The 27,884-nt window shown below is 38.9% G+C and overlaps 3 protein-coding genes across 3 annotated transcripts; all 3 read right to left on the bottom strand.

Moving 5' to 3' along the window:
• Positions 1-7: 7 nt before the first annotated feature.
• On the bottom strand, positions 8-6,242 carry blvra (biliverdin reductase A). Its single transcript, XM_029830485.1, has 7 exons — positions 5,823-6,242; positions 4,799-4,918; positions 4,144-4,263; positions 2,985-3,082; positions 2,678-2,785; positions 2,190-2,358; positions 8-1,322 (listed from the first exon to the last, which is right to left on the bottom strand). The coding sequence occupies exons 2-7, from the start codon at positions 4,915-4,917 to the stop codon at positions 1,067-1,069; spliced, it is 870 nt and encodes a 289-aa protein (XP_029686345.1). The 5' UTR covers position 4,918; positions 5,823-6,242; the 3' UTR covers positions 8-1,066.
• A 499-nt stretch (positions 6,243-6,741) lies between these two features.
• Positions 6,742-11,261, bottom strand: coa1 (cytochrome C oxidase assembly factor 1). The gene is made up of 5 exons (XM_029830486.1): positions 11,191-11,261; positions 9,720-9,822; positions 8,753-8,904; positions 7,444-7,520; positions 6,742-7,064 (listed from the first exon to the last, which is right to left on the bottom strand). The coding sequence occupies exons 2-5, from the start codon at positions 9,811-9,813 to the stop codon at positions 6,932-6,934; spliced, it is 456 nt and encodes a 151-aa protein (XP_029686346.1). The 5' UTR covers positions 9,814-9,822; positions 11,191-11,261; the 3' UTR covers positions 6,742-6,931.
• A 960-nt stretch (positions 11,262-12,221) lies between these two features.
• On the bottom strand, positions 12,222-26,922 carry paxip1 (PAX interacting (with transcription-activation domain) protein 1). The gene is made up of 23 exons (XM_011616350.2): positions 26,704-26,922; positions 25,554-25,688; positions 23,946-23,989; positions 23,685-23,748; positions 23,377-23,487; positions 22,974-23,049; positions 21,878-22,378; positions 21,028-21,140; positions 20,121-20,898; positions 19,875-19,969; positions 19,671-19,766; positions 19,364-19,501; positions 18,359-18,480; positions 17,353-17,537; positions 17,172-17,215; positions 16,195-16,262; positions 16,004-16,106; positions 15,732-15,900; positions 15,538-15,638; positions 13,456-13,590; positions 13,233-13,308; positions 13,025-13,085; positions 12,222-12,830 (listed from the first exon to the last, which is right to left on the bottom strand). The coding sequence occupies exons 1-23, from the start codon at positions 26,782-26,784 to the stop codon at positions 12,815-12,817; spliced, it is 3,312 nt and encodes a 1,103-aa protein (XP_011614652.1). The 5' UTR covers positions 26,785-26,922; the 3' UTR covers positions 12,222-12,814.
• Between the last annotated feature and the right edge of the window lie 962 nt (positions 26,923-27,884).

Raw genomic sequence — 27,884 nt, 5'->3', positions numbered from 1 at the left:
AAGACAATTTCTAAAGCATTCATGTTTTTATTTTTCATTAACTCAAACCTCTTGAAACACAACAGTGAGCTCAAACATGATGGTTATGGTTCAAATGAAGATTCTACAAAAACATTACTGTACTGCTTTTTCAAATACATAATTAAAAGAAACATATATTATAATAAATGAGAGGAAATGTGCTCATCACATTGAGATGATCAAGGATAAGTAAACTGAAATTCTTTGTGCAGCATAAATATCATGGATCATACACACTTTTCACTTATCGTTCACCTCTAGAGAATCTCAGGTTGTGGCTCATACTTAGTTGTTTGTCGCTCACAAATATAGCAATGGCATTATGACTATCTTTTGGAAATGGATAAATCCTTTTTTTAAAAAGGCCGATTTGGACATTCCTCACATCAGATGGGTTATTCTGTAATCTTCTCCTGACAGAACCTCAAAGTCAACCAAGTCTCGTTTGACTGCAAGGATTTTAGAAGGACCATCAAGGTCATAAGGCATCGGTTTCAGGGCATCACGGTGTCAACCCTCCTCCATCTCCTGTTTCACTGGTCTTTGCTCCTCTGAGGTGACAGTTCACACCACACCAGATAGAATGAAATAAATACACACATTTCAAAGAAGGATGCCCAGGTTTTTTCTTCACAACTTTAGATATTTTTGCTCATCAACATAAGAAAATGAATTCAAAAAGAAAAATGAAAACAGACAAAACTAGAGCAACAACTTGCGCAAACACTGCCGTTTACCACAAGAAGCAAAGATGTGTATATGGCATTAAGCGTTCCTATGTCTATATGCCATTTAGAATAACTATGCTTTGAAAGATTGTTAGCATAGAATGTGTGGATTTGAGACTTGGGTGGTGTCACATTAGGTGTCTCTTTAAAGTGAGAACAGAATCTAATTTAATTTGGGAGTAAATTTTACTCTGGTGAAATTCATATTATCCTAATTTCTTACAACTGTTGATATTAACTTTGGTAGTAGCATAATTAATTATAACTTATGTTCTTAAGCCCAATATCATGCTCAATGGCCATGTTAAAGCCAAGGTTTAACTTTGGCAAAGTTCTTGTATTCTCTCTGCTAGCTCCAGACAGTGGAGGACCCGGAGTTTCTCCTTCTGGATTTCTTCTGGACTCACTTGTCCCAGCAGCTTGGCAGAGAACTGCACCAAATCCTGCATGAAGAGCCCAACTGTCCCTCTAGGTGCTGCTGGGATACGGGTCAGAGTGCACGAGTCAAATTGAAAGTTGATGTTTTTGGCCCGGGGAAAAGCCGGTCCTCGTTCCTCGATCCATGTGAGAGTTCTGGACAGAAAACTCTATTTATATAGATGCTGAAACACTTTATTCCAATCGATACTTCTGTCTCCAGGAATGCCTTTGCTATAGTTGATCGGACTGTCTTCCTCCAGTTGAACAAGCTAATGCCGAAGGGTGTGTTCACATTTTTCTGCTCCTGTCTTACTTTAGGATGAAATCTAACAATTCTTGAAAGAGCAGTAGCCACTAGTTTTAGTCGTTCCTGTCATAATTCCTTCCCAGAAGTATACTGTTATCCTTTTTGAGTGCATATACTCTTATGTCACAGTCTTTTTCCTTCCTTCCATAAAAGGACCGCAATCAAGGTTCTGCATGAGCAAATTTGCTGAGTTCTGAGATCAAAACTGATCTTTGCTTTAAATCTCATACTGCGCGCAAGTGAGTTTTAGCAATAAAAGCATTCCGGGTGTAAAGAGCAGCTTAACCCTCATATCTTAGAGTCTCTGGTGATTTATTAAATGTAATGACAAGTCCCAAATAGAATAATAACTACTGACATGTCAAAAAACAGCCATTACTATTATATTTGCCTGCAGAATATCTCAGGTCATATTTAGCAAGAGTAATGCTCGATGTCCTTATGTTTCCTCTGCCAAATGTTTCCTCTAATTGTAAACAAATGAGTAAACGGCATTTATGAAATTTCAATATACGACAGGCAGCAAGTGATATCATTAAACACCAAATCTTCCATATGTGACTGTAAGATATAAACTAGAAGCACCCATGCATGACACTTTCCACTGAATGAAATACAGTTTTGAGTTCCAGAGCATTTTCTAAAGAGTTAAATGGCAGTGTGATGTTCAAAATGGTCTGGCCAAATTAACAGACAGAGACCTTGTCCCTCACCTGTCAGAAGAGGTTTTCAGCTTTGCAGTCATCTTAAAGTAGTTTTTATCAGGGTCTGCCTCCAGGGTTGCTCCTGTCACAGAAAGATTTCCAAACAACTCAACCAACCACGTGAGGCGAGCGATGCCACTGAATGCTGGGAAACCAAAGTTGAGCTTCAGAGGTCCACCTTAAACAGAACATAAACATTGATATTTTTTTACCCTCAGGTCCAGTCACGATCAGTCACAAACCTTTCATATAGACTGAAAAGAAAATATCTGAAATTTGTTGTTATTTTGATATGATGACAGTGAAGATGCAGATAAAAAGAACACAGCTAAAAAGTTAAAACTCTTGTACATCTCTCTATGACAGGCCTCACTTCGGTCTTGATGACACAAATAAGGGAATACCAGCACATCTCTGACATATCATACAGTATAGTCTTTGTGACGTGTGCGCATATCTGATGCTGCACTACACAGGCAGGAAATCTGTTTCCTTACCTGTGAAATGCAGGGTTCCTTCCTGAAGGACTTTACCCTTCACCTCCCTCTTTAGTGCCTTAAAATCTTCTGAGAGCAGCTCAATATGCTCCTCGTGGAGAATCAGGCCTGATACGCACAAGCACAATGGCAGGACAGTGGAGAGACGAATAACTTACAGCTATGACATCTTAATATAAAAGATATCTTTAATATGACCATGTTGAAACAAGCATGCACCCCTATTGAGAATCATGACAGTTGCTACACTGAATAACACAACCCATTAAACACATTTATCCAAAGTAAGCACATAATAAAGTTCTACCTTTTTTTTGGGCTAAATCCCAGAGCTCCATTGCAGCCCTGTAGCTCAGGGCCATGGGGTACTCCACACAGACATGTTTCCCTGCCTGCAGAAAAGCTCTGATGAGACAGGGTGAAGAAGTGATGTTTAAAATGTCTTTAAACCAACCCACATATTTGGAATATTCTCCTCTGATATGTTTTTGGATGCTAAAGCTTTCAGTCAGGTTTAACAGTAGGACCACCTGCTTATTACTACCAGTAGTAGTCCAAAAGGTTCTGTAAGATGAGAGATGGGGCCTTTATGGATGCTCGATTGGACTGAGATCTAGATCATTTGAAGGCCTACTCACCTCACACTTGTTATTGAGCTCCTAAAATATAGCTAACCCTTTTTAGCTTTGTGGCAGGGAGCATTATCCTGCCGAGAGAGGCCACAGTCTTTAGGGAATACTGTTTTCATGAAAGGAATCTGTAACACTGTTTCCAAAGTAACATGAATGGCAGGAGCTGGGTTTTCTCAAAGCACCACACTAATTCCATTGGCTTCTTCCCACAATGCATCCTGTCATGTATTCCCAGGTAAGTGAGGCACAAGCCCCCCTGAAAATCACTTGATGCAAAGAAAAATGGCATTCATCAGAGACAGCCATCTTCCATTGATCTGTGCTACAGTTCTGATGCTCATGTGTCCATTGTTGGTGCTTTTGATGATGTACAGGGCATTTGCCAACATGCATCAGAGATCCTTGACCATCCGTGACTCTGTTGCTAGTTTACAACAAAGTGCTTACATTAAGGAACAAGTTCATTAGTTTCCTAATATATCCCAGGTATCACGATAAAAAGGTAATCAGTGTTGCCCCCTCTTCAATGTCACATTAAAATCCAGTCTGTCAAACAAAAATATCAAGAATTCTATCAACCGGTAGCAAGAGACCATAAGGAGGTCCAGTTGACCTGTTTCAAGCTGTTCATCAACCGAGATAACTGAGAAAATCAGCCGGAACATTTCTCACTGCCTGCATATGTAATAAGTTCAGGTAGGTGAACAAAGATATTCTGGACTGGGTACCTACTTGTCTATCATCTGAACAATACTCAATGCATCCAAAAATAAGTCTTTAGGAGTCACAAAAGGATTAAATATACATTTTAAAAGTACAAGTGTAACACGTTACCTGATATTATCCTCATGTGAAAGGTTCTCTGTACAGATGAAAGCCACATGAATATCTTCTCTCTGCACAGCTTCTTCAACTGAAATCTGACTCACTTCCTGTTGTTGGTCCAATTTTCTCCTGTTTCAAAATCAAATCATCTTTCAGGCAGTTGGACAAGTTTTCCCTCGCATGTCATTGCAACAATAAAGACTGAATTCCATTACAGTGCAGTGATAAACACGGACAATGAAAAAGCAATGTCAGAAACATCCACGGAGGCAACTGATGTTATAAAATGATGGGGGATCAGAATGTGGACATAATGTGCATGTGCAGAGTCCCCACTGCAGCTGACCCAGGTTTGAATCCAGTTCGGGACAGGTGCTGCATGTCATTGCTATTATATTAAAACCCGTACTTAATCCTAACTTTAACACCACAGCCAAACCCTGACCCTAACACACCCACCCATTGAAACTCTGAACTCATTTGTCACATGTATTCATCTCTTTTGTTAATCATGCTAAGAAGCTTCATTAAAAATGCAGCAATTCTTTCTTCATCCAACTAATTTCAGCCTGCTGTAGGTAATAAATGCTCTAGGGACATAATGAGTAATTATTTATTGCATTACATATTCAATAACCCACATAAATAAATAACATGTTTGTACCTGGATACGAATCCTTTGACGGCCACTTTCTCTGCAGGGCTGCCAGCCATTGGAGCCAACATGTCCTGGATTCTCACTGAACCGGCTGTGCCAACACCAACAACTACAGCTCCAAACATACTGAAACAACAGGTCTGGAGTTCAGTCACATGACCAAGTTACAATGTAATACTCTACATGTCCCTCTACATGAGCCTGGTCCTGCTCAGGGTTTCTTCCTGTTAAAGGGGAGTTTTTCCTTGCCACTGTTGCTTGTTGGGGGTCAGGCCCTGGGATTCTGTAAAGTGCCTAGAAACAATGTTGACTGTAACAGATGCTATGTTTGTGTAGATTCTCAATCATCCAGGTCATCGTATCCAAGGTAGTTTTCTCTGTCAACTGGACTGGGTTTCTTCTCTTTGAAAGGCAGAGAAACAGAACAGATGCTATATAAATAAAGATTGATTGATTGATTGATTGATTGAATTGGGTCATAAACTGGAGTGTTCTTCAGAGATCATAATCCAAATACATATTAACATATTGAAATCACTGTGTACATTTTGTGTCTAGATGATGCCGTTAACAACCTAAAGTTCCTCCACGTTGCTCACTATAGTCTTTTTCAAATGTTTGGGTGGTTGGAGCTCAACTTTTATTTACATTGCTAAGGAACAATTTTATGGAGAATAAATGGAGTTAGGACTATGGAGTTAAAGCTATGTAAACTGGGTGAGGCAAAGATGTGTTCAAAATCAGACATGTGACGTACACATCATGTCCACATGCTAACCTGAGCCTCCTGCCAGGCACGGTGTCATGATCGGACATCGTTGATACCTTATTTTCAGTGCATGCACTTGTTGATGAAATACGATAGAAAGTAAATCAAATGGAAAATATTCAACTCGAGTACACATAGAAAACGCTTCTCTGGCGTACAGCAGTGACCCCCGCGAGGTTGTTTTGTTGTTGCTTTGTGTGTGGTATGAAAGGATGGTGGACATTGAAATCAATCAATAATAACATTGAAACGTAGCCTTACCTTGTTTTTGTTCTTAAAATGCCGAAAATGTTGAACTCTTCTGCTTCCTCTTTTTCTTCTTCTTCGCAATCGTCACTAACACTGCCACCTGCTGGCCTGGACTGTGAACTGCAACCTTGCGCCGATTGTCAAAATATGGGGAAAAGAATCAGAAAAGAGAATTCTCCATTTCTTGGTGAAGGTTAATGCCCATAGTCTGGATTTTTATTTGTTTTTATTGAATAGTGAGCAGAAGATTTTATTTTATAGGACATGGAAACGTTTCGGTGTCAAAATAATAAAGACGTGATAAACAAACGAGAGCTCGGTCCGGGCCACGCCTCTGACTGCAATAACCCGATAAGAGGAACTGGCAAACATTTTTTAACGTTAATCTTTGGTTTAGTATGGCTGTTGCCGTCGGACGTCTTTTCCTTCAGCGTTAATTTCAATTCCTTAATCAAGATTCCCTTCACCTTTTTCAGCACGCCCATGGTCTTTCCAAACTCCAGCAGGATCACAATGACCAGAGGCTTCACAGATTTGTCCTTTCCACCATCACCTGATGTCAGAAACTGACTTCGTTCCCACCAGAATTCAAACCCTTTAAACTGGAACAACCAAGTTTTCATACAGCATAGCAAAATGTGCGCAGTCAACAACGTCCACACAAAGCTATCACAATGTAAACATGTTTCACAAGATTCAATAAGTCTGTTAAATTCTTCATGATGGATGGATAAAAAGATATCAAGTAACAGACATCGGAATATAGGACAGGACTGTGAAAATTCCACTTTATACTTTACAGTCCAGTAAAACAGCATATAAACATTATATTATCCATCAGAGGGGAGGTTGCTGTTTCAGCACACAGTCATTACGCCTCCTGGTGTGTGTTAATATTTAAGCTCTGATTAAATCAAGCATAGACATTGGGTTTCTCTGAAGTGTGATCATTTACTAATTCACTTTTTATTTTATTCTGATAAATCAAAATAGGTAACGTTAAGGAGTACACCGCCCCCCCCTTTCTTTTTCTATTTTTTGTTTTTTTTTATGTTTTTTTTAAACAAAAGTACGGAGCCTCAGTTAAAACAGGACTGGTCAATGTCAAATCAGGACTTTGGTCAGGACCAGTAGCCTTTGTCCAGCTCCTTTTGGGCATCTGTCTCCTGGACTTGTGCAACAGCTGCTGGAGGATCCAGCAGGTTGATGGTCGCTCCTTCTCGGATCTTCAGAACTGCCTGTTTTAGTCGCCATCTACAGGCAGGCATGGACACAGAAATGAATGGGCAGTCATTAACCCAGCACATAAAAAATGTTTGAATCATTAAATCATTTTTTAAAAATAAACAATAATTAATAGATCAAAATTTGAATCTATTTTAATTTTCTGTCTTTTTTGTTTCATGATTTTATGGCTTCAGTAATGAACACAAGTGGCCCAAAGTCAATGTTTTGAGTCCTTAAAGGAAAGATAAAAAGTTAACGGTGGGAGTTATTGGCCTTTTTTTTTTTTTATGTATGAGGTACATGTGGGCATCTTTTTACAGCACATTTGATCAGTGGAATCTGAAGCATCACTGTGTGGACAAAGTGATCCTAATGTGTCTATTCGCAGCAGTGTGCATGTACTCACGCATTGGCATCGGGGTCTCTAACTGAAGACATATACAGATAACCTCCAGTTTTTGACCCACTCACGGGGATCTTTAGCTGCAACACATGTTACAGCGGTCAGCACTCAGCTGGAAGTATGGCAGCTTCAATTCATCTGTTGCCACATTAAAATAGTCTCTAGAAGTGCCTTTTTTCACCTGAGAAACATTGCAAAGATCAGGCAACTACTGACATGGCATGATGCTGAAAAGTTAGCCCATGTATTTGTTAATTCCAGGCTGGACTATTGTAATTCTTTATTATCAGGGAGTCCAAACATATATTTAAGAAGCCTCCAGTTGATCCAAAATGCTGCAGCTAGAGTTCCAACAGGTATTGACAAAGGATCATATAACTCCTGTACCGGTGTCTCTTCATTGGCTGCCCATTAAATTTAGAATATTTTTTCTTTAGAAGAATTCTTCTTCTGAGATACAAGATCCTCAGAGGCTTAGCTCCATCCTACCTGGAGGAGCTAGTGACACCTTTTCATTCCAATAGACCGTTCCATTGCTGGTTTACTTGTGATCCCCAGAGTCTCTAAAGGTAGAATGGGGGGCGAAGCATTTAGCTACCAGGCCCCCCTGCTGTGGAAGCCCGTCCAGGTGCCTCCATCTCCACTTTTAAGATTAGACTTAAGACCTTCATCTTTGAAAAAGCTTAGAGTACTGTGATTGTGTAGTTACATTCATTATTGTAGTTTAAATATTATGCTTAGAGGGTCAGGGTTGTCTAATTATTAGTTACGCTGCTATAGGCCGAGGCTGCAGGGGTCCAGAAACATGATCACCTGAGGGGCCTCTGGAGCGGAGAGGAGATCAGTGATGATGTTATTTCTTGTGTAGTTTTTCTGCTTCTCTTCCCCTCTCTATGTATCCATTTACAGGTATCGCCACCTTCAGAGCTGTAAGCTGACCTACTGACCTCCAACCCCGCTGACCCACTCAACTTCTATATCAGCAGTTTGTTATAATTAATGTATTTCAATTATCTATGCCTTATTTGCATTATCTATACCTATTCTCTGTTCTACCTGTCCTCCTCTTTCTCCTCTCTCTCTACCCAGCTGGCCATCAGCAGGAGGGTCTAACCATATGAGCCTGGTCCTGCTCAAGGTTTCTTCCTGTTAAAGGGGAGTTTTTCCTTGCCACTGTTGCTTGTTGGGGGTCAGGCCCTGGGATTCTGTAAAGCGCCTAGAAACAATTTTGATTGTAATAGACTCTACATAAATAAAGATTTATGGATTGCCGCACTTCTCCAACACAAAAGCCTATTTTGATAACATGTACCTGTGCTGTTTGTCCATCTATGCGGTTGGTCCTGTCATTCAGATGAATGTTATGGACTTTAAGAGGTGGACATCCCAACCATTCCATTGCAACAGGACATGCTTCCAATTTCTGCAGTGCCAGTTTGTAGAAATCTGCTTTAGAAAACTGTTCTAATGGAGCATCAGAAAAGCACAAATTATTCATATTATAAATAACCGAAATTGATTATGCAAGGTTCCAAATGAGATGAAATGGTGATTTGATCACAGAGAATCAGCTCAGACAATCCATTTATGGTTCATTCTTTCATTATTCTCTTTCAAACAAAATCATAAAATCAAAAGAATGGTGTGGGTTTTTTTGGATTTTGTGGTTTAAAACCAGAACAGAAAAACAGAATTACAGAGAAGCCAAAAAAAGAGAAATTTTTTGTCTTGGAAATAAAAGTATGCAGAGTTTTATTTACATGCTCTGTAGATTAAAGATTACAAAGATTAAAAGATTACATCTTTTTCCTACTCAGTGTCACAGATTTGATTTTTTCTTCTTCGTCATAATGTAGCGCTGTGGAGCACTGAAACGCCGCAGGCTGGTGCCAGCATGTGTTTCGCTGCTTTCAAAAAGTTCTGAGTAACAAGTGCAGCCACATTACTTAAAACCCATGCTTGAAACTGTGGCAGATTGGCAGATTGAAATGAAAGTAAGTGTTAGGGTTCTAGTTCTGTGTTACATTCAATAAGAGAATATCGCTCAAACAAATTACAAAAACAATTTTTTCCATTTTCTGATTTTGTTTTGAAACGGAACAATAATAGAATGGCTTTTTAGTCAATGAAACCATTTTATCCCTTAGAGAGAAATAATTAAAAAGAAATTAAAGACAAGAATTAAAGAAATAATTAAGGAAAATTACAGATGAAATAGAAGAATTCCACAAAACACAACAGACACTGAGGACAAAGAAAAATAAAGTAGGTACACTCACTCTGCATGAGATAATACATGGTGCCGATCCCTCCGCCAGTCAAAACGGTGGTGAAAATGGCGAGATGCTGTAGTTTACTAGTGGGAATCCTCATCTTTGCATCCTTATTAGGTACAAATTAAAGAACAGATTTGTTGAGAGTAAACCAGCATTTAGCCACAGGAGGACCAACACTGAGGAATGACATCAAAGTTGGAATGTTGTTCCTGAAGAAATGGTTTTGCTTGCATCCTCCTCCATAATATAGCAGCTATGGTATGTTTTAGCTCAGGTTTAATGTTTGTGTGTAGATTTGTGTTGTATGTTTGTGTGTATCTGAAACTTCTATGGCTGTGAAGACATGTCATCTTCATTATCATGTCTGTAATGCTTACACAGGAGCCATTAAAAGTCAGGATAAAGACGGTCAGCACACAACTGCTGGGCTGAACAGATTATTTACACAGCACCTCCAAATGTCAGCTATTTCTGTCACAGCTTTATTGGACTTTATTTTCTGGCTGGCTGAACAGCAAAGGAAAATGTAGAGGTCTCAAAGGTACACTGGTAATTTTGAAACTTGGAACCTGTCAGTATAAGGATCCATGCTCATATCATGTCATAGCCACAATTTTATATAATTTTTTTTTTTTTTTGTCATTGACGTATTCTAACCCACATCATAGCATAATCTAAAAACTAATTTTCTCGTAAATCTGGAATGTTAAATATAAAGAAGCATGTGCTGTCAACATGCACTTTTTCTTAAAGTGACTTTATTAGTCTGTCTGGGTAAATGAAGGGTACAGGAGACCCAATTATGGCTACATTTATGCGTTAAAAACAATCATATTATATACCAATAAAAATAGATGGAAATTAAAGTTACAATTTTCTTTCAATGAAAACCACAATAAACTGGACAAAAGCACACTTAAACCTACTTAGTGTAATATCATGAAATACATGAGATAAATAAATTGAATTAGGTCAAATAGTTGATTGTCAACAAATCCGTGTAGGTTCTCATTCTTGCAGGTCAAAGGCACCAATTAAGATCTAGCAGGACTGGGGTGTCCAGCTGGCAGACAGCCCATAGACAAGAATGAAATATCAATTTAAGAAAGCACAATTTTGAAGACTGAAGAAGGGCATTAGGAATAAAAATCTGATGGCACCAACGAAAACTGGGATACAATATGTCGCAAAATTCACATTAAATGCAATATTCGTGAATTAATTTATAATTTCCATCTTTTGTGATACAGACGCTTGCAGGTTCATTATTAGTATAACTTCCCTACTAAAAACATTACACTGGGTCAGTCAGGTGGACATAGGCTTCCACCATCATCATCGTAATCATGTGCCAGAGCAAGGTAAAATAATAAATATAAATTAATAAACTCTCAGACGTCTTTCCTACATTCAACTACGCGGACATAGGCAACAGCTGGTGGATTAAAAACTGGAGAGACGATCCTGAACTCACCTTGTGCAGTCAAACCATTGTTGACTTCCGCAAACGTCACACAGGCTTCAGCCAATGGTGAAAGAGAATGTCCCTCTGACACTCGACAGGGGGCGCTCCTACTCTCGCTTTGGGGTTTTTAAGTTGCTGTCAAACGCAGCAAAATTTTAGACATACATTGTAAAATATATCAGTTACACATACTTGGAAGTGTATACAATTCAATGTAATACGGAAGGAAATGCCAGCATCTCTACTGAGACCAGCCCTGGCTAAATAAAGGAACACCTTGCACACTGACTTGTAGAAATGGAATCCTTAATTTGAGATCCTCCTCTCTTTTAAAGCAGATTGAATTAGATGTGATTAGTTGATTTATTAGTGTTGGGTGGGGACTAGAGTACACTGATTTGACAGATTAGCAGGATTCAGGATGAATTCATTTGACTTAAAACTGGTGACAATTGTGTTAATCCAAAACACATGTGTATATTCTATTTCTGCTTATGATTTCTTTCTGTTATTTTAATTTGTAACAGTAGTATAGAGGGCATTTGCTCTTTGAAAGATCAAGTGTCAAAGCCTATTTATCATTAGACTAGTCATTTGATCTTATTTTCACATGAGACCAGGCCTAGGGATAAATCAACATCCCTTTCATACAATTAGTTCCATATGCTAATGACCTCATATGGAAATGTTGGGAGCGGATCATTTCCATTCACCTGTTTAATTATGTGCTAGCTTCTGTGGAAAGAGAGAATCTACCTATTTTTCTGATGCATCACTGGGACCGAAAACATGAAACCTACCTCATGTAAAATGTGTTCTACAACCTAAATCTTAGCTGCTTTACTACCTCAGAGAAGCCTGCAGGCCCAGACTGCCTGCTCATGCATGACTCATTTACATTTCTAATTGTGTTAATTTAATGCTCAAATTGTGCATGTGTGAAATCAGATGTATTTTTCTCTTTGAGTTGCTTCCATAATTTGATGTAATGAGCAGTGACACCTGTGCTGCATTACAGACAACACCAATGACAAACATTCAAACTGACAGGGAACGTCAAAATCCCCAATCTCCAAAAACAAAGGCTTTAATGCATCTGAAGTCTTCCAGAGGATCAATTCAGATTAACTAAAATAACCATAAAAACTATTACTATTCAGTCATCCCCATAAGAAAAAAAGGCCAGTTACTCTAGATCGTTATCGTTCGAGTATCATTTTTTTAAAATCTGTTTTTCCTATGGCACACTGCTTAGTCTGCCATGTTCATACACATTACAGCCCTTAAAAATAGCTGTGAGTTAGGAGACTGAGGGGAAGCGGTTCTGCTGTGTGACGTGAGCTTTGGGGGTTTCAACAGCAGCAACTAAAGACCTTCAAAAAAAAACTTTTATTCAAAACAAGAGTGTACAACCTTTGTACCTTTACACACTGCATTTTGTACAGTAAGGTCAAGATCCTCCAAAATGTAAATGCCAATTTCACAAAAATAACTATTCTCAAACAGGTAATAAAACTATAAAATGACTAGAGGTATATGCCCAAAATTAAAAGGGAGAAATTAATATGGCAGTTCTGTACACAGGCAGCGTTATTGGTTCCTCATCTTCTTCCCGATGACATTGCTGCTTCTGTCAAGTGAATTTGTATGTGTGGCAGTCAAGGACATAGACTACAGCTGGCAGCAAGTATGATAGAAGCATTAGAAACAATATTTAATGTATTATAGCACGCAGAAACATGCAACCAGTAGAAGCTCCGCAGACCTAAATGTCAACTCACATTCTTGTGCACAGATTAAAGAAAGCATCTAAAGAAACAGGAAGTGTGACTGTAAAGGATATGAGTCATAGTTGAGTTTCTGAGTAAGAACTCCCGTCAGGATGAATTCTGCATTGTGAACATCTGGACAATAAAAAACAGTACACAATTAAAACTGCATATTTAAACTCATATTTATACAATAAAAGTGCTTGTTTGATTGATTTGAGCTCAACAACGGCTGTGCAAAATATAAACTGGAAATAAAGAAAATGTTTATGTCTAGCTTACCGATGTTCTTCAAGAAGTATTCTCTGCAGAGGTGAAGGTCATTATCACAGGAAATTAAAATGATTTCTGGGAGGTTCTGTAATAAAATCACACATTTACAACTTCATAATCAGAGGCCATTATTCAGTTTACTGGAATATTCATACTTATAATCTATAGCTCATTAAAAGTCAAATTTGAATGGACATACTGTACTTTTAAACTACAGAGTGAAGTGTTTAACCTTGTTTTGTTTGTGTTCAATGATCTTTCTGTAGGAGGGTTGTTTGGCCAACAGCTTTCCTCCAGCACTCTCCAGGATAGACTTCAAGGTGCTGAGACTAGGGCAGACCCCAGGGGTGAGGTAGAAGTACTTCCCCTGTAACACACACACACACACCACACATTCATCACTTCTAGCCAGGTGAGGAGAGAGCTGGAGAGGCTCAACCAGAGAAAGGCTGCCAGACCGGACGGCATCAGCCCACGAGTGCTGAAGAACTGCTCCAGGCAGCTGTGTGGAATACTGCAGCACCTGTTCAACTAGACTCGCAGGCATGTCAAACTCAGTCCTCAGGGCCACGATCCTGACGGGTTTTCTATCCCACTGAATGCATTTTCAGCCTGGTAGGACAGAAAACCCGGCAGGATCGTGGCCCTCGAGGACTGAGTTTGACACATGTGAACTAGAGCCTTCATCTTCAGAGGATCCCAGTGCTTTGTAAAACATCCTGCCTGGTCCCGGTGCCGAAGAAGACCCATCCTGTGGCACCGAGTGATTACAGGCCAATAGCACTGACCTCCCATGTTGTGTAGGTCATGGATCGGCTGGTGCTGTCACACCTCAGATCTCTGGTGAGCCCTTTCCAAGATCCTCTGCAGTTTGCAAATCAGCCCAAGGTGGGGGTTGATGACGCAGAGATATACTTGCTACAGAGGGCTTACTCCTCCTTGGACAGATTAAACATCACAGTGCAGGTCATGTTCTTTGACTTCTCTTCTGCCTTCAACACCACCCAGCCAAGACTGCTGAGAGCTAAGTTGGAGAACATGCAGATGGATGCTCCCTTTGTTTCTTGGATTGAGGACTACCTGGGCAGGTCAACCAGTTTGAAATTGCAGAGCTGTGTGTCTGACCCCCTGATCAACAGAGGGGCTCCTCAAGGAACTGTGCTGTCCCCTTTCTGTTCACCACCTATGCAGCTGACTTTCAGTACCACTCTGAGTCATGTCACCTCCAGAAGTACTCGGATGAGAGAATGGACAAGAGGATGAATACAGGGACCTTGTGGAGAGTTTTGTCAGGAGGTGCAGGGGGAACCACCTGCAGCTCAATGTGACCAAGACAAAGGAGATGGTGGTGGATTTCAGTAAAAGTAAATCCCCACCAGTCTGCATTAGTGGGAAAGATGTGGATATAGTCCCATCTTACAAGTTCCTGGGTGTTCAGCTGGACAATAAATTGAGTGGTCCTCAAACACTTCCTCAGGAGACTCAGGTCCTCCAGTGTTTGCAGCAGGATGCTCCACATGTTTTATCAGTCTGTCATGGCTAGTACCACCTTCTTTGCTGTGGCGTGCTTTGGAGCAGGCATTAAAGCAAAGGATGCCAACAGTCTCAAAAAACTCATTAAAAAGGCAGGGTCTGTTGTTGGCTATAAACTTGCAAACTTGGATGAGGTGGTGAGGGACAGGATGGTGTCAAAAGTGTGGACAATCATGGACAATCCCTCCCACCCCCTCCACAGTGAACAAACTGAGAAGCAGCTTCGGCAACAGACTCCTGCAGCCTCGCAGCTCTAAGGAACGGTACAGGAAGTCATTCCTGCCGTCTGCCATTAGACTCTATAATTCATCCTTTTCTGTCAGAGCTGTGCTCTCTTGATTGGATTTATGCATCAGCTCATGTGCCCTCCAACCCATTCAATTACATTGTTTAATGTTTATGTTCCAATCTTATTTCTATATTATTTTATACCTATGTAAATATGTTTATAATTTAATCTTGTTTTTATCTCTATGCCTACGTTCTAATCTTATTTCTTATCTTATTTTTATTCTATTTCTATGCTTTGTAAATATATCTGCTGCTATTTGTGTCTACATATACTATAGTTATATTCCTTCATGTCTAGGCTGCTGTTACAATTCAATTTCCCTACAGGGATGAATAAAGTGAATCTTAATCTTAACATACACAAACAAACACAGGTGGGACACAGCACAACACAGTATGAACAGGGACTTATACTCTGCAGTTAATCTAACCGCTATCACTTAAGAAAGACTGTTATGATCGAGTTGATGTGTAAAACTTGATATATTACTTTGAATAGTGGTTCACTGTTTGCTCTCTTCAGTGATTCTTCCAGACTGAAGCCAAACATCTCCTCTGCCTCTGCGTCCCGCAGTGCGTGGCTTTGCTCATCTGTAACAGATTTAATTCAGTATTTATAGGCTGTTGGTCATCGTGACTTTCCCCCGTGACTTCAAATTTTGAACATCTCAAACAGGTACATACCTACAAACCTCTGGGTCCTCCAGCTTTCCTCCAGCCACTCTGGTTTGACAATGTGTTTGACCACAGACATGGCAGTGAGGAACTTGACAGTACGAGTCACCTTAGTGGCTACCAAGTGAGTGATTTTCTGAGTGCTTTCTGCTATTTCACCTCCCAAAGCATGAATCCACTGTGATAGAGGAACATACACACCATCAAACATGAAGCTGTAACCATGGAGAAGTCAGGCACCTGCACATATCAGTTTTAGTAGAAATAGAATCAAAAATTACCTTTGTGTACTGCTGCACCTGTATGGGCTCAAAACCTGTGAACATCACTTGAGGGGTGGACTCTGGAGGGAGCTTCTGGGTAGGAGAGTGGGTCTCATCCAGTCTGCCCATTTGACCAACAGCAGTGTTACATGAGAACTTGAATAACTGATTTACCAGTGTTCTTGCAGTCAGAACTTTGCTGTACTGACCTGGGCTTCTTGTTGGCAGGCTGGCTGTTTGAGTCTGACATCTTTTGCTTCTGTAGTAGCTGGAAACTCTTAACAGTAGAAAAAGAAAGCGAAATTTGGTACGCTTAATGAAAATCCCAAGTGACAGCCAAGAATAGGACACAGTTTAGGTAATGAAATATCCATTTGATGTTGATATTAGGATAAAACAAAATACAGTGATCCCTCGTTTATCGCGGGAGTTGCGTTCCAAAAATAACACGCGAAAAGTGAAATCCGTGAAGTAGTCAGCTTTATTTTTTTTAATTATTTTACAATGCAATACTGAACTATAGAATGAAACCAAAAATCAAAACCTGTTTTAAAGCCCAAAATTTGTTTAAAACAATAATTTTAATCTAGTAATACAAGGTTGGAAACATTGTCACTGGCATATTTCACAGTCCCAGCTGTGCTTCTTCGTCCTGACTCCGCTCCGCTGTAGCGTCTGTTTCTACTGAAGGCGCAGGAGTCTTTCTCCGAGAGAAGAACATTGTTATGGGTAGTTGTTGGCGCTCTTTCTTTTTCTGAGCAAGAAGATTTTTATAAACGGATATGCCACCTTCGATTATATTTGAGAACTGCAATGAACTCGCAAAAAAAATCCGTGAAACAGCGAAGCCGTGAAAGATGAAACGCGATATAGCGAGGGATCACTGTATAGAAAATAAATCTGATTTGTCATTGAAAGAGCATGAAAGATTAGAAGATTTACCACAACCTTTAAATCCAGAACTTTATTAGAGGGGATTTTTCCTCAGTAAAACTACAGGTAAGGTGGTACATTTCCTTAAGAGTTCTGAGTATACCAGAGTATATGGACTCTACTGTAGTGAATTGTTTCAGTTCCATTTTGCCTAACAAAATACATCATTCTTGTTTTAACGGTAATCCAAATGACATCACAATTGTTCTTTGGTAAACTGATGAAGTGTGAGGGCAAGTTATAACAAACTTACATTCATAGCTTCAGGAGTTACTTTGACTGGCATCTTCCAGGCAGCTACAGGGATCAAACATACATTTGGTCATGTATTCATATCTACACAAAAGATTGTCTTGTGTGACCATGTTTAACTATACATTTTCCATGTATGAACCAGTCAAGTGATTAAGTAAGGCATATGATGCTATACATACCCATCAGATTCTGGACCAGCTGTGGGTTCGGCATGAGGGATTCAGAGTGTGTGTATATGGAGTATCTGCTGTGCTGTATCTGTCTCAGTGCTTCAAAGTTGCCCAGCAATACATCACATAGCCACTGGGCATTTACACATGGGATCTTCCACTCTTTTGCCTTTTCATATTTAAGCCCAACAGGTCTAAAAGAGAAGATACAAAACAAAATCCTTATTCCACACAAGCCAATATGGTTTAGTAGTAAAGACTTAGAGCTAGAGGTGAAAATGTGTCTATTCTTGTTGTAAAATAATTCCATTGTTTAAACTGTTTTGTTACTATACAGTGTGTTAGTATTAGCAATTATCACCTAAAAAATAAAATCAGCAACGTGTGGTTAACTAATACCTGTAAAATTTGTAAGCATTTGACAGCCTCACTTTGACAACAAAGAACAAATTAATTTAAAAGAGATACTAATCAACAACCCAACCCTTTTTAAGTACACTGTGTATATACAGTATATATGTAGGCTATTTTCTGCTGCTATAATCTTTATAATTCTAAAACTTTATATTAAAGGACACCTGAGACCTAAGCTCCTTTTCAACCACATGAATTTTTATTATTTACCAGAGATTTTGAAAAATCTTAGCACACTTTCACAAAAAATATCCAAGGATTAAAAACCTGCCCCAGGCTCCAACTTGGGGCTGAATGTTCAGGAATGACTATTGGAACACACTTACAACCAAATTCTTTAAAATGTTCATTTGGAAAATGGAGCAAAAAAAAAATTGGAGGGACAACATAGTCCAGGCTCTTATAAGTGTATTTGTACCAAAAGTTCCTGGAAATGATACTGGAAACAGGGGTTCTTCACTTTGTTATTTTAACACCAATAACACAAACTGTCCTCATATCACAATAACAGAGTAACCCTGTTTATCCTGTTCTGGAAAATTAAAAAGGGTTTGGCAGTCCAGATCTAAGAGTGGATTTTTTCTGATCCTTTTGCCCTTACTCTTTACAGATCAGGACAGTGTTGCTGCGACACAGATATCCAGTGTATCTGGCACCAGTCAGGTAGGCCATCAACTTTAGGTCATCCCTGTCAGCGTCCACAAAACCTGTCACCGATATAATCTGAAAAGAGAAAAGAATAATTCAGACACTCTTCTTTATATTTGAAGTTTTGGATTCGATTATTTCACAGTTAAATAATTATTCTCGAATACGTCGAGAAAAGATGTTTGATATATTCCATTAACCGCTGCTCATTCCTATTCAAGGCCGTGGGTTTAATATCCCAGCCATCACTAGGTGACAGATTGAACAAATCAACACATTGGTGTGTGTTCCCTGTTATGGGGAATTTAATTCAGTATTTGAGGAAATCCAATTTTGAAGTCAATTATAAAAATGAAATTCCTTTACTTTCCACCCCATTATGATACAGAAATCAAATATATCGCTCCCGCAGAAAACATATACCGGTATACTGTGTATATGGACGAATGTAGGCTTTGTTCTGTGTAACAAACCTGAGGTGAAAAAGGTGCATCGTGAACATCACTTTCATTAAGAACAGTGAAAACAACAGACGCCAAATTATCTGTTTAGTATCGACAGAGAGAGCCATGTCAAATTAAGTCAGCTGGATGGCGCAATTATATAGATGTGTTTTACATTTAAGGCAGCATCGAAGAATTCTTTAAAATTAAACACTATGTGAAGTCTACAGTAAATTTCTTAGGTTACAGTGTAGCAGTAATTTTACTACAGTAGATTTGATGACGTGAAATTTTTAAGGGAAACCAGTAATCTTTTTGTAATGCCTGTGAAATTTTAATTTACAGTACTTGTAGTTCTATACCGTAGTCATCATATTACAACATTTATAGTTGACTTTCTTTTTTCCTTTTGGATTTGAAATTGTTCATACATGTCTGAAATTAATACTAACATAACAGAATATCAACAAATGTGTAAATGTAAACACAATTCAAAAGATGAATGTTAGACCTACATGCTGAGAACAAGGCTTGGCTCCAGGAGGAAATGCAAAGGGCAGATGTAATGTCCTATGAGGAGGAACCATCTTCTTCCTCTTTAGTACAGTGTTGAGCCAGTGAGCTGTTACACATCTCTTCCCCTCTCTGAGAGCCTTAAAGACAACATGCCAAGCAGCTAGAGTGATAAAGAGCATTTCCCATTTTGATTTTCATGTTTTCTGTATTATTATTCTATCATTGTGTAGAAGGTAGTAATGACATCACACTTAGTATACTTATAACAGCAGAGTCCACATCTGTTTATACATCATATATGCTTACCTGTACATACATGTTGCTGACTTGACTCTCACACAGCAGATGCGTGCTACGGCCTGTTAGGGTGGAGTCCACAGAACCTCCACATGCTTGGATGACCTGAGGAGAAAATAGAAGAAAAAATAAATAAAATTTGGAATCTTTGGGCTATTGTTTATGAATTTAGGGGTGCGTGCACATGCAAGAGGGAAAGGCATTGCAACTTACCCTTTTCCATGTGGCCAAGAGCTGCTTGTCAGCCATCTGTTCTGGGTAGTCTGCAATAGCAAACACACAACCCAGAAGGAAGCCATCAGCTGGAACTGTAAAAAAGAATGTCAATATAGATTTGAGTGGTGTGTTTGTACCAATTTCAAATTTCCTTCTAGAAAAAAAAAAGTCTAAACAAATCTTCCGGATTTCTTCTAATCATCTTGCCAATTATGCTGTAAGAATTCACAAAGATGTATGTACTTTCTTGTCCAGGCTCATGTCCAAAAAGTTGAGTGATGTGAGGTGTCTGCTGGAGGTGAGGCTGCACTGCTGTTTGCTGTTGATGCTGCAGGACCTGCTGGTTCTGATGCTGCTGAACTTGCTGCTGCTGCTGCTGACTCTGCAGGTGCTGCTGGTGCATGTGCTGCTGCTGCAGGAAATGTTGCTGCTGTTGATGCAGTTGTTGATTTTGTTGCTGCTGTTGTTGTTGCTGCTGCTGCTGTAACATTTGCATCCTTTGCTGCTGTTGGAACTGTTGGAGCTGTTGCTGAAGCACCTGTTGCTGCTGCAACTGCTGCAGACCTGGCCGGAGGAGTTGCTGGGGCCTCAGCTGCTGATGAGGAAAGGCATTCTGCTGCTGATGGGAAAATATCTGCTGTTGGTGCATATGCTGCTGCTGTTGTTGCTGCTGCTGCTGCTGCTGCTGCTGCTGCTGCTGCAAAAACTGCTGTTGCTGCTGCTGTTGTGTCAACTGCGGGAACCCTTGCGGTGACACCTGTGACTGTTGCTGTTGGTGATGAAGCTGGATCATGGGGTGCTGTTGTTGGAGGTGCATTATTGGATGTTGTGGTTGCTGTGGTAACTGTTGGTGTTGCTGGGTACCCTGGTATGGCTGTTGTTGCTCTCCTATGGCAGGCTGTCCAGCCATTTTGGACTGATGGAATAGAAGAGGATTGATACTATTTTGGGCGTGAGTATTGCTCTGACTGTTCAGATGTTCAGTTGGTTTTGCCTGATTTGCTGTCATATTCTGGATTATCTGCAACAAGGAAAACATTTTTTTTGCATTTCCCTCATTAATATTTCAAAATGCTGCTTACTACATACATTACAGAAGAAATAGCATTAACACTGCCATGGAGTTGAAGAGAGAAGTCAAATGTCTTACATGTCCTGAGTTAACGGGTCGATTAACAGGCTGCATGTCTGAGTTGTTTGTAATGTTACGAAGGGTTCGATTAGTCAGGCTCCACCCAGAAATGCCCTCAGGAACTGAAAGTCCTAGAAAGAAGAAAGGGGTATAAACTCAAGTCACGTACACACAATGACACCATAAAATATTCACAAGATGGCAAACTTGCTCATTTTTTGAAGATTTAATTCTGAACAAATAGGTTTTTCTCCCCAGATTTTTGTGTATTTATAGCAGTGTGCTTACTAATAAAACAGTCCAACAAATGGGTGGTATTAATGACATGATTGTTCACCATCATTTCCTTTGATCTGTTCATTTTACACTTGTAGTCATGGATCTCAAGGCCCAACTCGCACAGCTGGTGCATCATGGGGCTTAATGACAACTAGGGGCTGTAAAAGTACAGCATTGTTGGTATGCAAGAGAAATTCAGTATTTTGGAAGAAAGCACAGCTGACAAAAGTACAAAGTTACAAACTGACTAAAGGGTTCAACTCTACGGGAACATTCGGCAGAATGGCTGCAATTCTATGCAATATATGTACTGTATATATTTAAAAAAAACAGAACTCAGAAATGCCACAGAAAAAAGCAACTGTGGCACTTTTTTCTTGAGTTTGCTCACAGATCTGGACTTCACACTGTTGTTTCTTTGGTTTTTCGTATCAGGGAACTGTTGTGTTATACATGGGCAACAGTGAATCATGTTATTAGGCTTTTGTGGTTATGCATCATGCTTAAAGAACATTAATATCACATTCAAGGAGGAGTTTGACAGCTTACAACATATTTTTGTTGCCCTGCAATCTTCAGGAATATTTACCTTCCTGTGTGGTGTGACTGATGCCAGCTGAAGAAGGCGGAATGGCTGATCCACCTCCAGGTACAGGAGGCACAGTAGCACACAGGTTGATGAGCACACTGCCCGACACCGAGACTTTACTTCCAGGCGGTCCACTCTGCCGTTTGGCTGTGCCACTTGGCAAAGAGGGAGCAGTTGCAGGGACTTCAGCTAGTGTCCAGTTGAGATTGGTGCCCTCCTTCTCTGTGGAGGAGTCGTCATCAGAGTCATCAAACATGCGCTCATGTTCAGGCTTGCGGGGAGATGATGGAGAAAGGGATCTCAATTTTTTGGGTCCTGGTCGTCTCCTGGGGCTTGATTCCTCGCCAGATGATGCTCCACTTGATAGTCGTGACCTCTGGGGGCTGTAACTACCATCCGAACGAGACTGTTGGTCATAGAACTCAGCTTCACTTGCCTCTTCCTCTGGCTCCACATATGTGAGTCTGGGGTGATAGTGCACCTCATCCTTCCTGCTTTTGTCTGCAAAATGTGAACAACAGTTGTTAACAACCCTTCAATCTGTTCTTCCCCTTTGTATTTGGTTATATATATAAGAGAAAAAAAAGAAATATAGAGGATTTCAAAGCATGTATGCAAAAGCTGTCATTTATTTTGTGGTTTAAATGCTGCATAGACAAATGGATGATTGAATGGACGTTTAGCTTTTAAAAAAGGTTCTTTTATACTTCTATAATTATTCAACTTTATTTTATTCTTTGAAATCTCAATCAAATTAAATTTAAGACTTTTCTGACCAGTTCGAGTAGTAACATTCATGTAATATAATAGTATACAAAATAAAGATGTAAACATCACAACTGTGGAATTGTGTCTAAATATGTTTAGGTTGGAATAACATAACTCATTATATAAAGTTTTAATTGACAACTCAGATTCAAAGATGGTATTCTGACCTCTGATAACCATTATTACACAAAGAAAGGATTTTAAATGCTGTTTTAAATTTATTTTTTTGATAAAATTCTGAAACCTTTGAGTACCATAAATTATCTTCAGTCACAAATTATGGTTTGTAAAGAAACATCAGCTGTATCTTTGGAGCAGAAAAAAATACCCTTAACAGAATCTGTTATCCAGTCTGGAGTGACAATCTTAATGCCTGGGTGTCTCAAAGCGCACTCAAACTTGGCCTGAAAGGAAAAAGCATTTAAAGCAAAATGAGGTACAAACTTTAAACCACTGTGTAAAAAAATTAACCTGGATATCTGACATTGAAATTCCACATTATTTTATTTTTATTGCATCCCGATGCTTAATTTCTTACAATTGTAGCCACGTAGACCAATAAAAATAATCAGTGTTTTACACAATGGCTTATAAAGGATCTCTAGATTTCTGTACATTCAGTCTCAAGTTATGTTACACAAATACCGTAAAAGCTCTGGTTTCCAAATATAAGTATTTGAAAATAACCAAATAGTGACTAACTGAGGGAGACTTGGATGTCAAGCACTTACCCCCTTTGGTTCCTTCACTACTAAGTGGGTCACCTTCTTGTTGAGATTAAGCTGGCATTCCCCTCCATAAAAGGTAACATAGGCCCATAAAGCATTAAGATCCTCTGGAAGCTGTTTATGCACAAATTGAAAAATGAGAAATAATAATCCAATATCTAATTTATGGAGATCGAAATGCTGACATTCTCAACAGGCACTATGCTTAATACAAGTCAGTCACATCGGCCTGTAGATGTATAATCAATTATGTATTGACATGTTAATTCTCTAGATAACTGAGGTACACTAGGACAAAAAAACACACTTACCCTGGGAAGACAAACTGTCACCCCAAAGAATATCTGTCCAGATTCTGGGGAAAATCCAGTCACTCTAGAGTGCACATGGTTAAAGAAATATTTAGATACTAAGAAAGTCTTTACTAAGTCTTTAATATTAGTTAATTAATAATTGTACATTTTGTAATTCAAAACCTTATTGTTTCTCTAAAATAACTATTGTTCTTGTTCAAATATTGCAGTTTTATTACATCGGATTATCATGTTTTGGACAGTATTGTTAAAGGATACGGTAAGAGGACTCCACATCTGACTGACAGAATCACCCACGATGGCTAGAAAATATAAGGACAACAAGTTATTGTTAATGAGCTATTAACTGTTAAAGCCTTTTCACAATCCACTGACTGAATATTTTGCTTTGCGCTATTGAAATATTAGCTTGCTGTGCCCACAGCTGTATGAGATGAGGTAGATACTTTGAGAATCAACAGGCCCGATACTGGACAATTTGGAAAGTTTGTTCAACAACATACAGCTTCTACAGTTATGGACAACTCCACTAGTTGCTTCAGTTTGGATAATGTGCATTGACATTTAGTGACAACAATATATGAGAAAATGCTCTTGAATAAATGCATGTAAGCATAATAGAGTTTCTACTTAGAAAATGTAATAATTTACAATGATACCAGAAAAAAAATACCAGACCTTCAGATACATGCTAACCCCTAAAATACACTGGATGCAGTTGCATTCCAGCTCCACTCTGAAACGCCAGCAAAGCTAATATGTTTCTATTAAAATAAATGTGCGTGGGGACACCAGCTGCAGCTCTGTTCCAATCCGACTCCAGCCCAGCTCTGCTATTTTGGAGCCCTTTGAAAATATGTGCACGGCTTCTGTTTTTGCTAGATTGCGGAACATGCTTCACCAATCTGGAACAGTGCAGCGTGTGCTGGACAGGAAGTCAGGTGTGCAGAGAAACTAAAACATTCAGAAATTGTTCAAAATCAATACCTTGCATTTTTGGGGGACCCGTACGTTCTAAATATATTTGTAAGAAAAATAAACCTGACACACAATAAATGATCTACAATTTCACTATTTTAGTGGGATAAAATTGAATTACATATTACAAGGAATAACACATATTAGGCAGACAAATCTGAATTAAAACCAATGTGTAGCCTTCTACGCCTCTTGATGGAGGAAATATTTTAAATAACGTCTTTCGTGGCTCATTTTTTACCCTTCAAATTCCTTTGTAAATTCCCTTGTCAAGGCTGCACCTGAAGACGCAACTGGACAGAGTGGACATGCAGCAAAACCGGTCCAGACCACCACCAAATCAAGAGGATTATCGGTGGAAGAGAACTATTGTGGTTCAAATGGGTGCCATTAAAAAACAGCAGGTTAACTGCTGAATGTTTTTCACACAGTGACTCAAGATATAAGAGCTCATCTGTGACATTTTCACAAACACTAAATGTAAAACAATGTCCTTACAGCTTGCACTGTTATGACTAAGCACATTCATTGTCATAAAATTAAAGAACTAAAAACATAATGATGAATTAAGCCAAATGGGAAAAAAATACTGTTATAATGTTGTGAGTTGGGAAAAAAAAGAAATTAGGACATGTATACATCAAATTACTGATTAAATACAGGTTAAATATATCATAGGTTAAATAGTGAAGCATATGTACTGTCTTTTACCTCCTCTACATTGAATACCCTAAATGATTTGAATGATATTCTGACAGATTTGTTGTTTTCGCTGATACTCTTTAAATATCAATATTATAATAATATCATGATACAATTCAATCATAACCATTAACAGTAAATAAAAAATAAAATTTAACAAAGTTAGACAAAGCATGCCTTACAGACCTTGACAACAGGCAAGTCAAAAACCTCTCTGGACTCTCCCACCTCTGGGTTGTCTCCATCCTCTGCAATAATGTGAGTAGCCAGGGCATTGTAGGAAACTTCTTTCCCTTTCCCTGCTTTCAGCAGATTCACCACCTGAAAAATCAATTTTATGTGTTTTTGTCATCTTTAATCAGATTGAAATAATCCATTTATTTATATTTATTCTGGAGATGGTAAATTAAGGGAATTTTGGCAGTTCTTGTAGTGTTACAATTAGTCCAAGCACTTTCTGTATTTTTCCTGTCAGAAGGACTTACTTTTCTGCCAATTTAGACAATTTTTTAGCTTAACAATAGAATTACCTTGGAAACTTATCAGAGACAAAAACTAAATGAGAGAGGCAGTGGTAAAAGGCAAAAAGATGGGAAAGAAAGTGATAACAAAATAATAATTATAAGTCCAAGTCATTTTTAAGACACGGGAATGAAAAATGTGTCTGTTGTACTTTTATTTGAATCTACTTTAACCAGAAAACTGTCTTGACTTTCTAAATAAATCTGATAAGCTCGTACTGCACACAACCTGCACTGTTTTTGTTGTTTCTAAATGTTGTTTGGCCACACCACATCACGAACATCTATATATCGTTAGATTCTGATACCAGTGAATTAAATAGCGGTGACACATCTAAAATGTCACGGTCCCATTCGTGCTAGATCAATCACAGACCGGTGCTAGATAAACTGAAACAACCAATTCTTAGCCGAAAGCAAGTTCGAACATTGACGTCTAAGGGCTGCGTTTTTATCGAGAGTTGTTAGTTCCATAAACACCAAATAAACATCGTGTCAGGAAGGAGTATATACGCTAATGGCTAACCTGAGTAACTACGAGTCTTAGCTACCGCTTAAGGGTGACCATATAAAGTGCATGACTTAATAACATTAAATCGTTGTGCACAAAACATGGTCATGCATTCAACATAAGTGCAGTGTAAGAACTACACTACATCTCAAGAGAAGCAATAAGAACAAGTACAGTCTTTTCATTCCAGTCTTCGTGTTAGCCCAGCTAGTCGGGTTGCTTTCCCAACATTTCATTACATTGAATGATCCTAGCGAGTTAGCATGCCAACTTAGCTAGAAGAAGCTAAAGTCTGGTATCTTACCTTATGGTCAATATCCCCAACCACGTAGAATTTTACATCTTTGAAAAGTTCTACCGGAACTTCATTGTCCTTTTCAGACATGACTGTCCATTAAGGTTGATGATGATTGTTTAATTAGAAACAGTCAAACGCTACAGGAATAATACGAGTAGCTATGTTACAGAAAGTGATTTGCAGGGTACACCAAACCATGGAGACTCGAGCGCGAAACCGCTGAGCGCGCTTCGGACTAGTACATTATGAAACGACGAGGGGTTGTTTTCTTTTCTTTTTTTACTTTTGATTGCATTTTCAATATGTGAAATTTTATACTATTTACATGATGTTTTTTATTTTACATTATATTAAAATTCTATTGAATAAACAATTGGAGTATGTCCAACAAGACAGTGAATAAATACTCTGGAAATTAAAACGAATCCCCCTGTAATCGACAGCGATGACTGTGAACCAACGATTGTAGTGTCTCAAAGAGATGACGTAGGGCGTGAGTCGATTTACGTCACGAAAGTGATCCAACGATGTGAACAATCTGGTACAGTATAGCCTAAATGTTGTGTAATAATCTCGAGCACTATTTTTCTTCCTTTCGTGTTTGTTTGTCATTTTGTTTTTAGGGTACTTTCTACAAATGTAATTCTATTTCATCTTTGTATGTTGTAATATTGTATACTGTATATCTGTGTAGATTCTCAATCATCCACGTCATTGTATCCAAGGTAGTTTTCTATGTCAACACGCCGTTCACCGTGTTTGGACTAGAAGTGCCCTTGTTTGTCAGCCAAAGCCCATATTCTTAAAAATAATAATAATAATAATTTTTTATAACTTCTAAGCTCTGTTGAAAGTATGAAAATCTGAGAACTGACAATTCTCTTTTGGTCCTCATAACATAATATTGTGGGACAGCTTTGCTTTTCGGCTCAGCTCTTATCCTGACCAGTGACAGTTGGAGATTTCAGCCTGAAGAAGACAACAGAATACATACAGAATATATATATATATTTACAAAAAGCAGCAAAGTAGCCACCAAAATGGACACTCAGGCTCCATCTAGACATTCTTTCCACAAAGGTTATGAATACAGTTGTTTACATAAGGCAGCCCTGGCCCATTCAGACTGTTGACCTATACCTCCAGAACTTCTTGGCAAGAGATCAGGTATGCCAACACCTGGGGAT

The sequence above is a fragment of the Takifugu rubripes genome, chromosome 22, assembly GCF_901000725.2.
Source record: "Takifugu rubripes chromosome 22, fTakRub1.2, whole genome shotgun sequence".
NCBI classification, from domain to species: domain Eukaryota; kingdom Metazoa; phylum Chordata; class Actinopteri; order Tetraodontiformes; family Tetraodontidae; genus Takifugu; species Takifugu rubripes.
This window is presented reverse-complemented; position numbering and strand designations above follow the sequence as displayed.

Coding starts and splice junctions, on each gene's coding strand:
- paxip1 (XM_011616350.2), bottom strand. CDS start 26,784: ATGTCTGAAAAGGACAATGAAGTTCCGGTAGAACTTTTCAAAGATGTA. Junction 23,488..23,684: donor TGACAGTTTGTCTTCCCAGG/GTAAGTGTGTTT, acceptor GTGCATAAACAG/CTTCCAGAGGATCTTAATGC. Junction 16,107..16,194: donor CCTGCCAACAAGAAGCCCAG/GTCAGTACAGCA, acceptor TCAAATGGGCAG/ACTGGATGAGACCCACTCTC.
- coa1 (XM_029830486.1), bottom strand. CDS start 9,813: ATGAGGATTCCCACTAGTAAACTACAGCATCTCGCCATTTTCACCACC. Junction 7,521..8,752: donor TAGATGGACAAACAGCACAG/GTACATGTTATC, acceptor CATGTGTTGCAG/CTAAAGATCCCCGTGAGTGG. Junction 7,065..7,443: donor AGAGACCCCGATGCCAATGC/GTGAGTACATGC, acceptor GCCTGCCTGTAG/ATGGCGACTAAAACAGGCAG.
- blvra (XM_029830485.1), bottom strand. CDS start 4,917: ATGTTTGGAGCTGTAGTTGTTGGTGTTGGCACAGCCGGTTCAGTGAGA. Junction 4,264..4,798: donor GTCAAAGGATTCGTATCCAG/GTACAAACATGT, acceptor ATTTTGAAACAG/GAGAAAATTGGACCAACAAC. Junction 3,083..4,143: donor TCACATGAGGATAATATCAG/GTAACGTGTTAC, acceptor CTGTCTCATCAG/AGCTTTTCTGCAGGCAGGGA.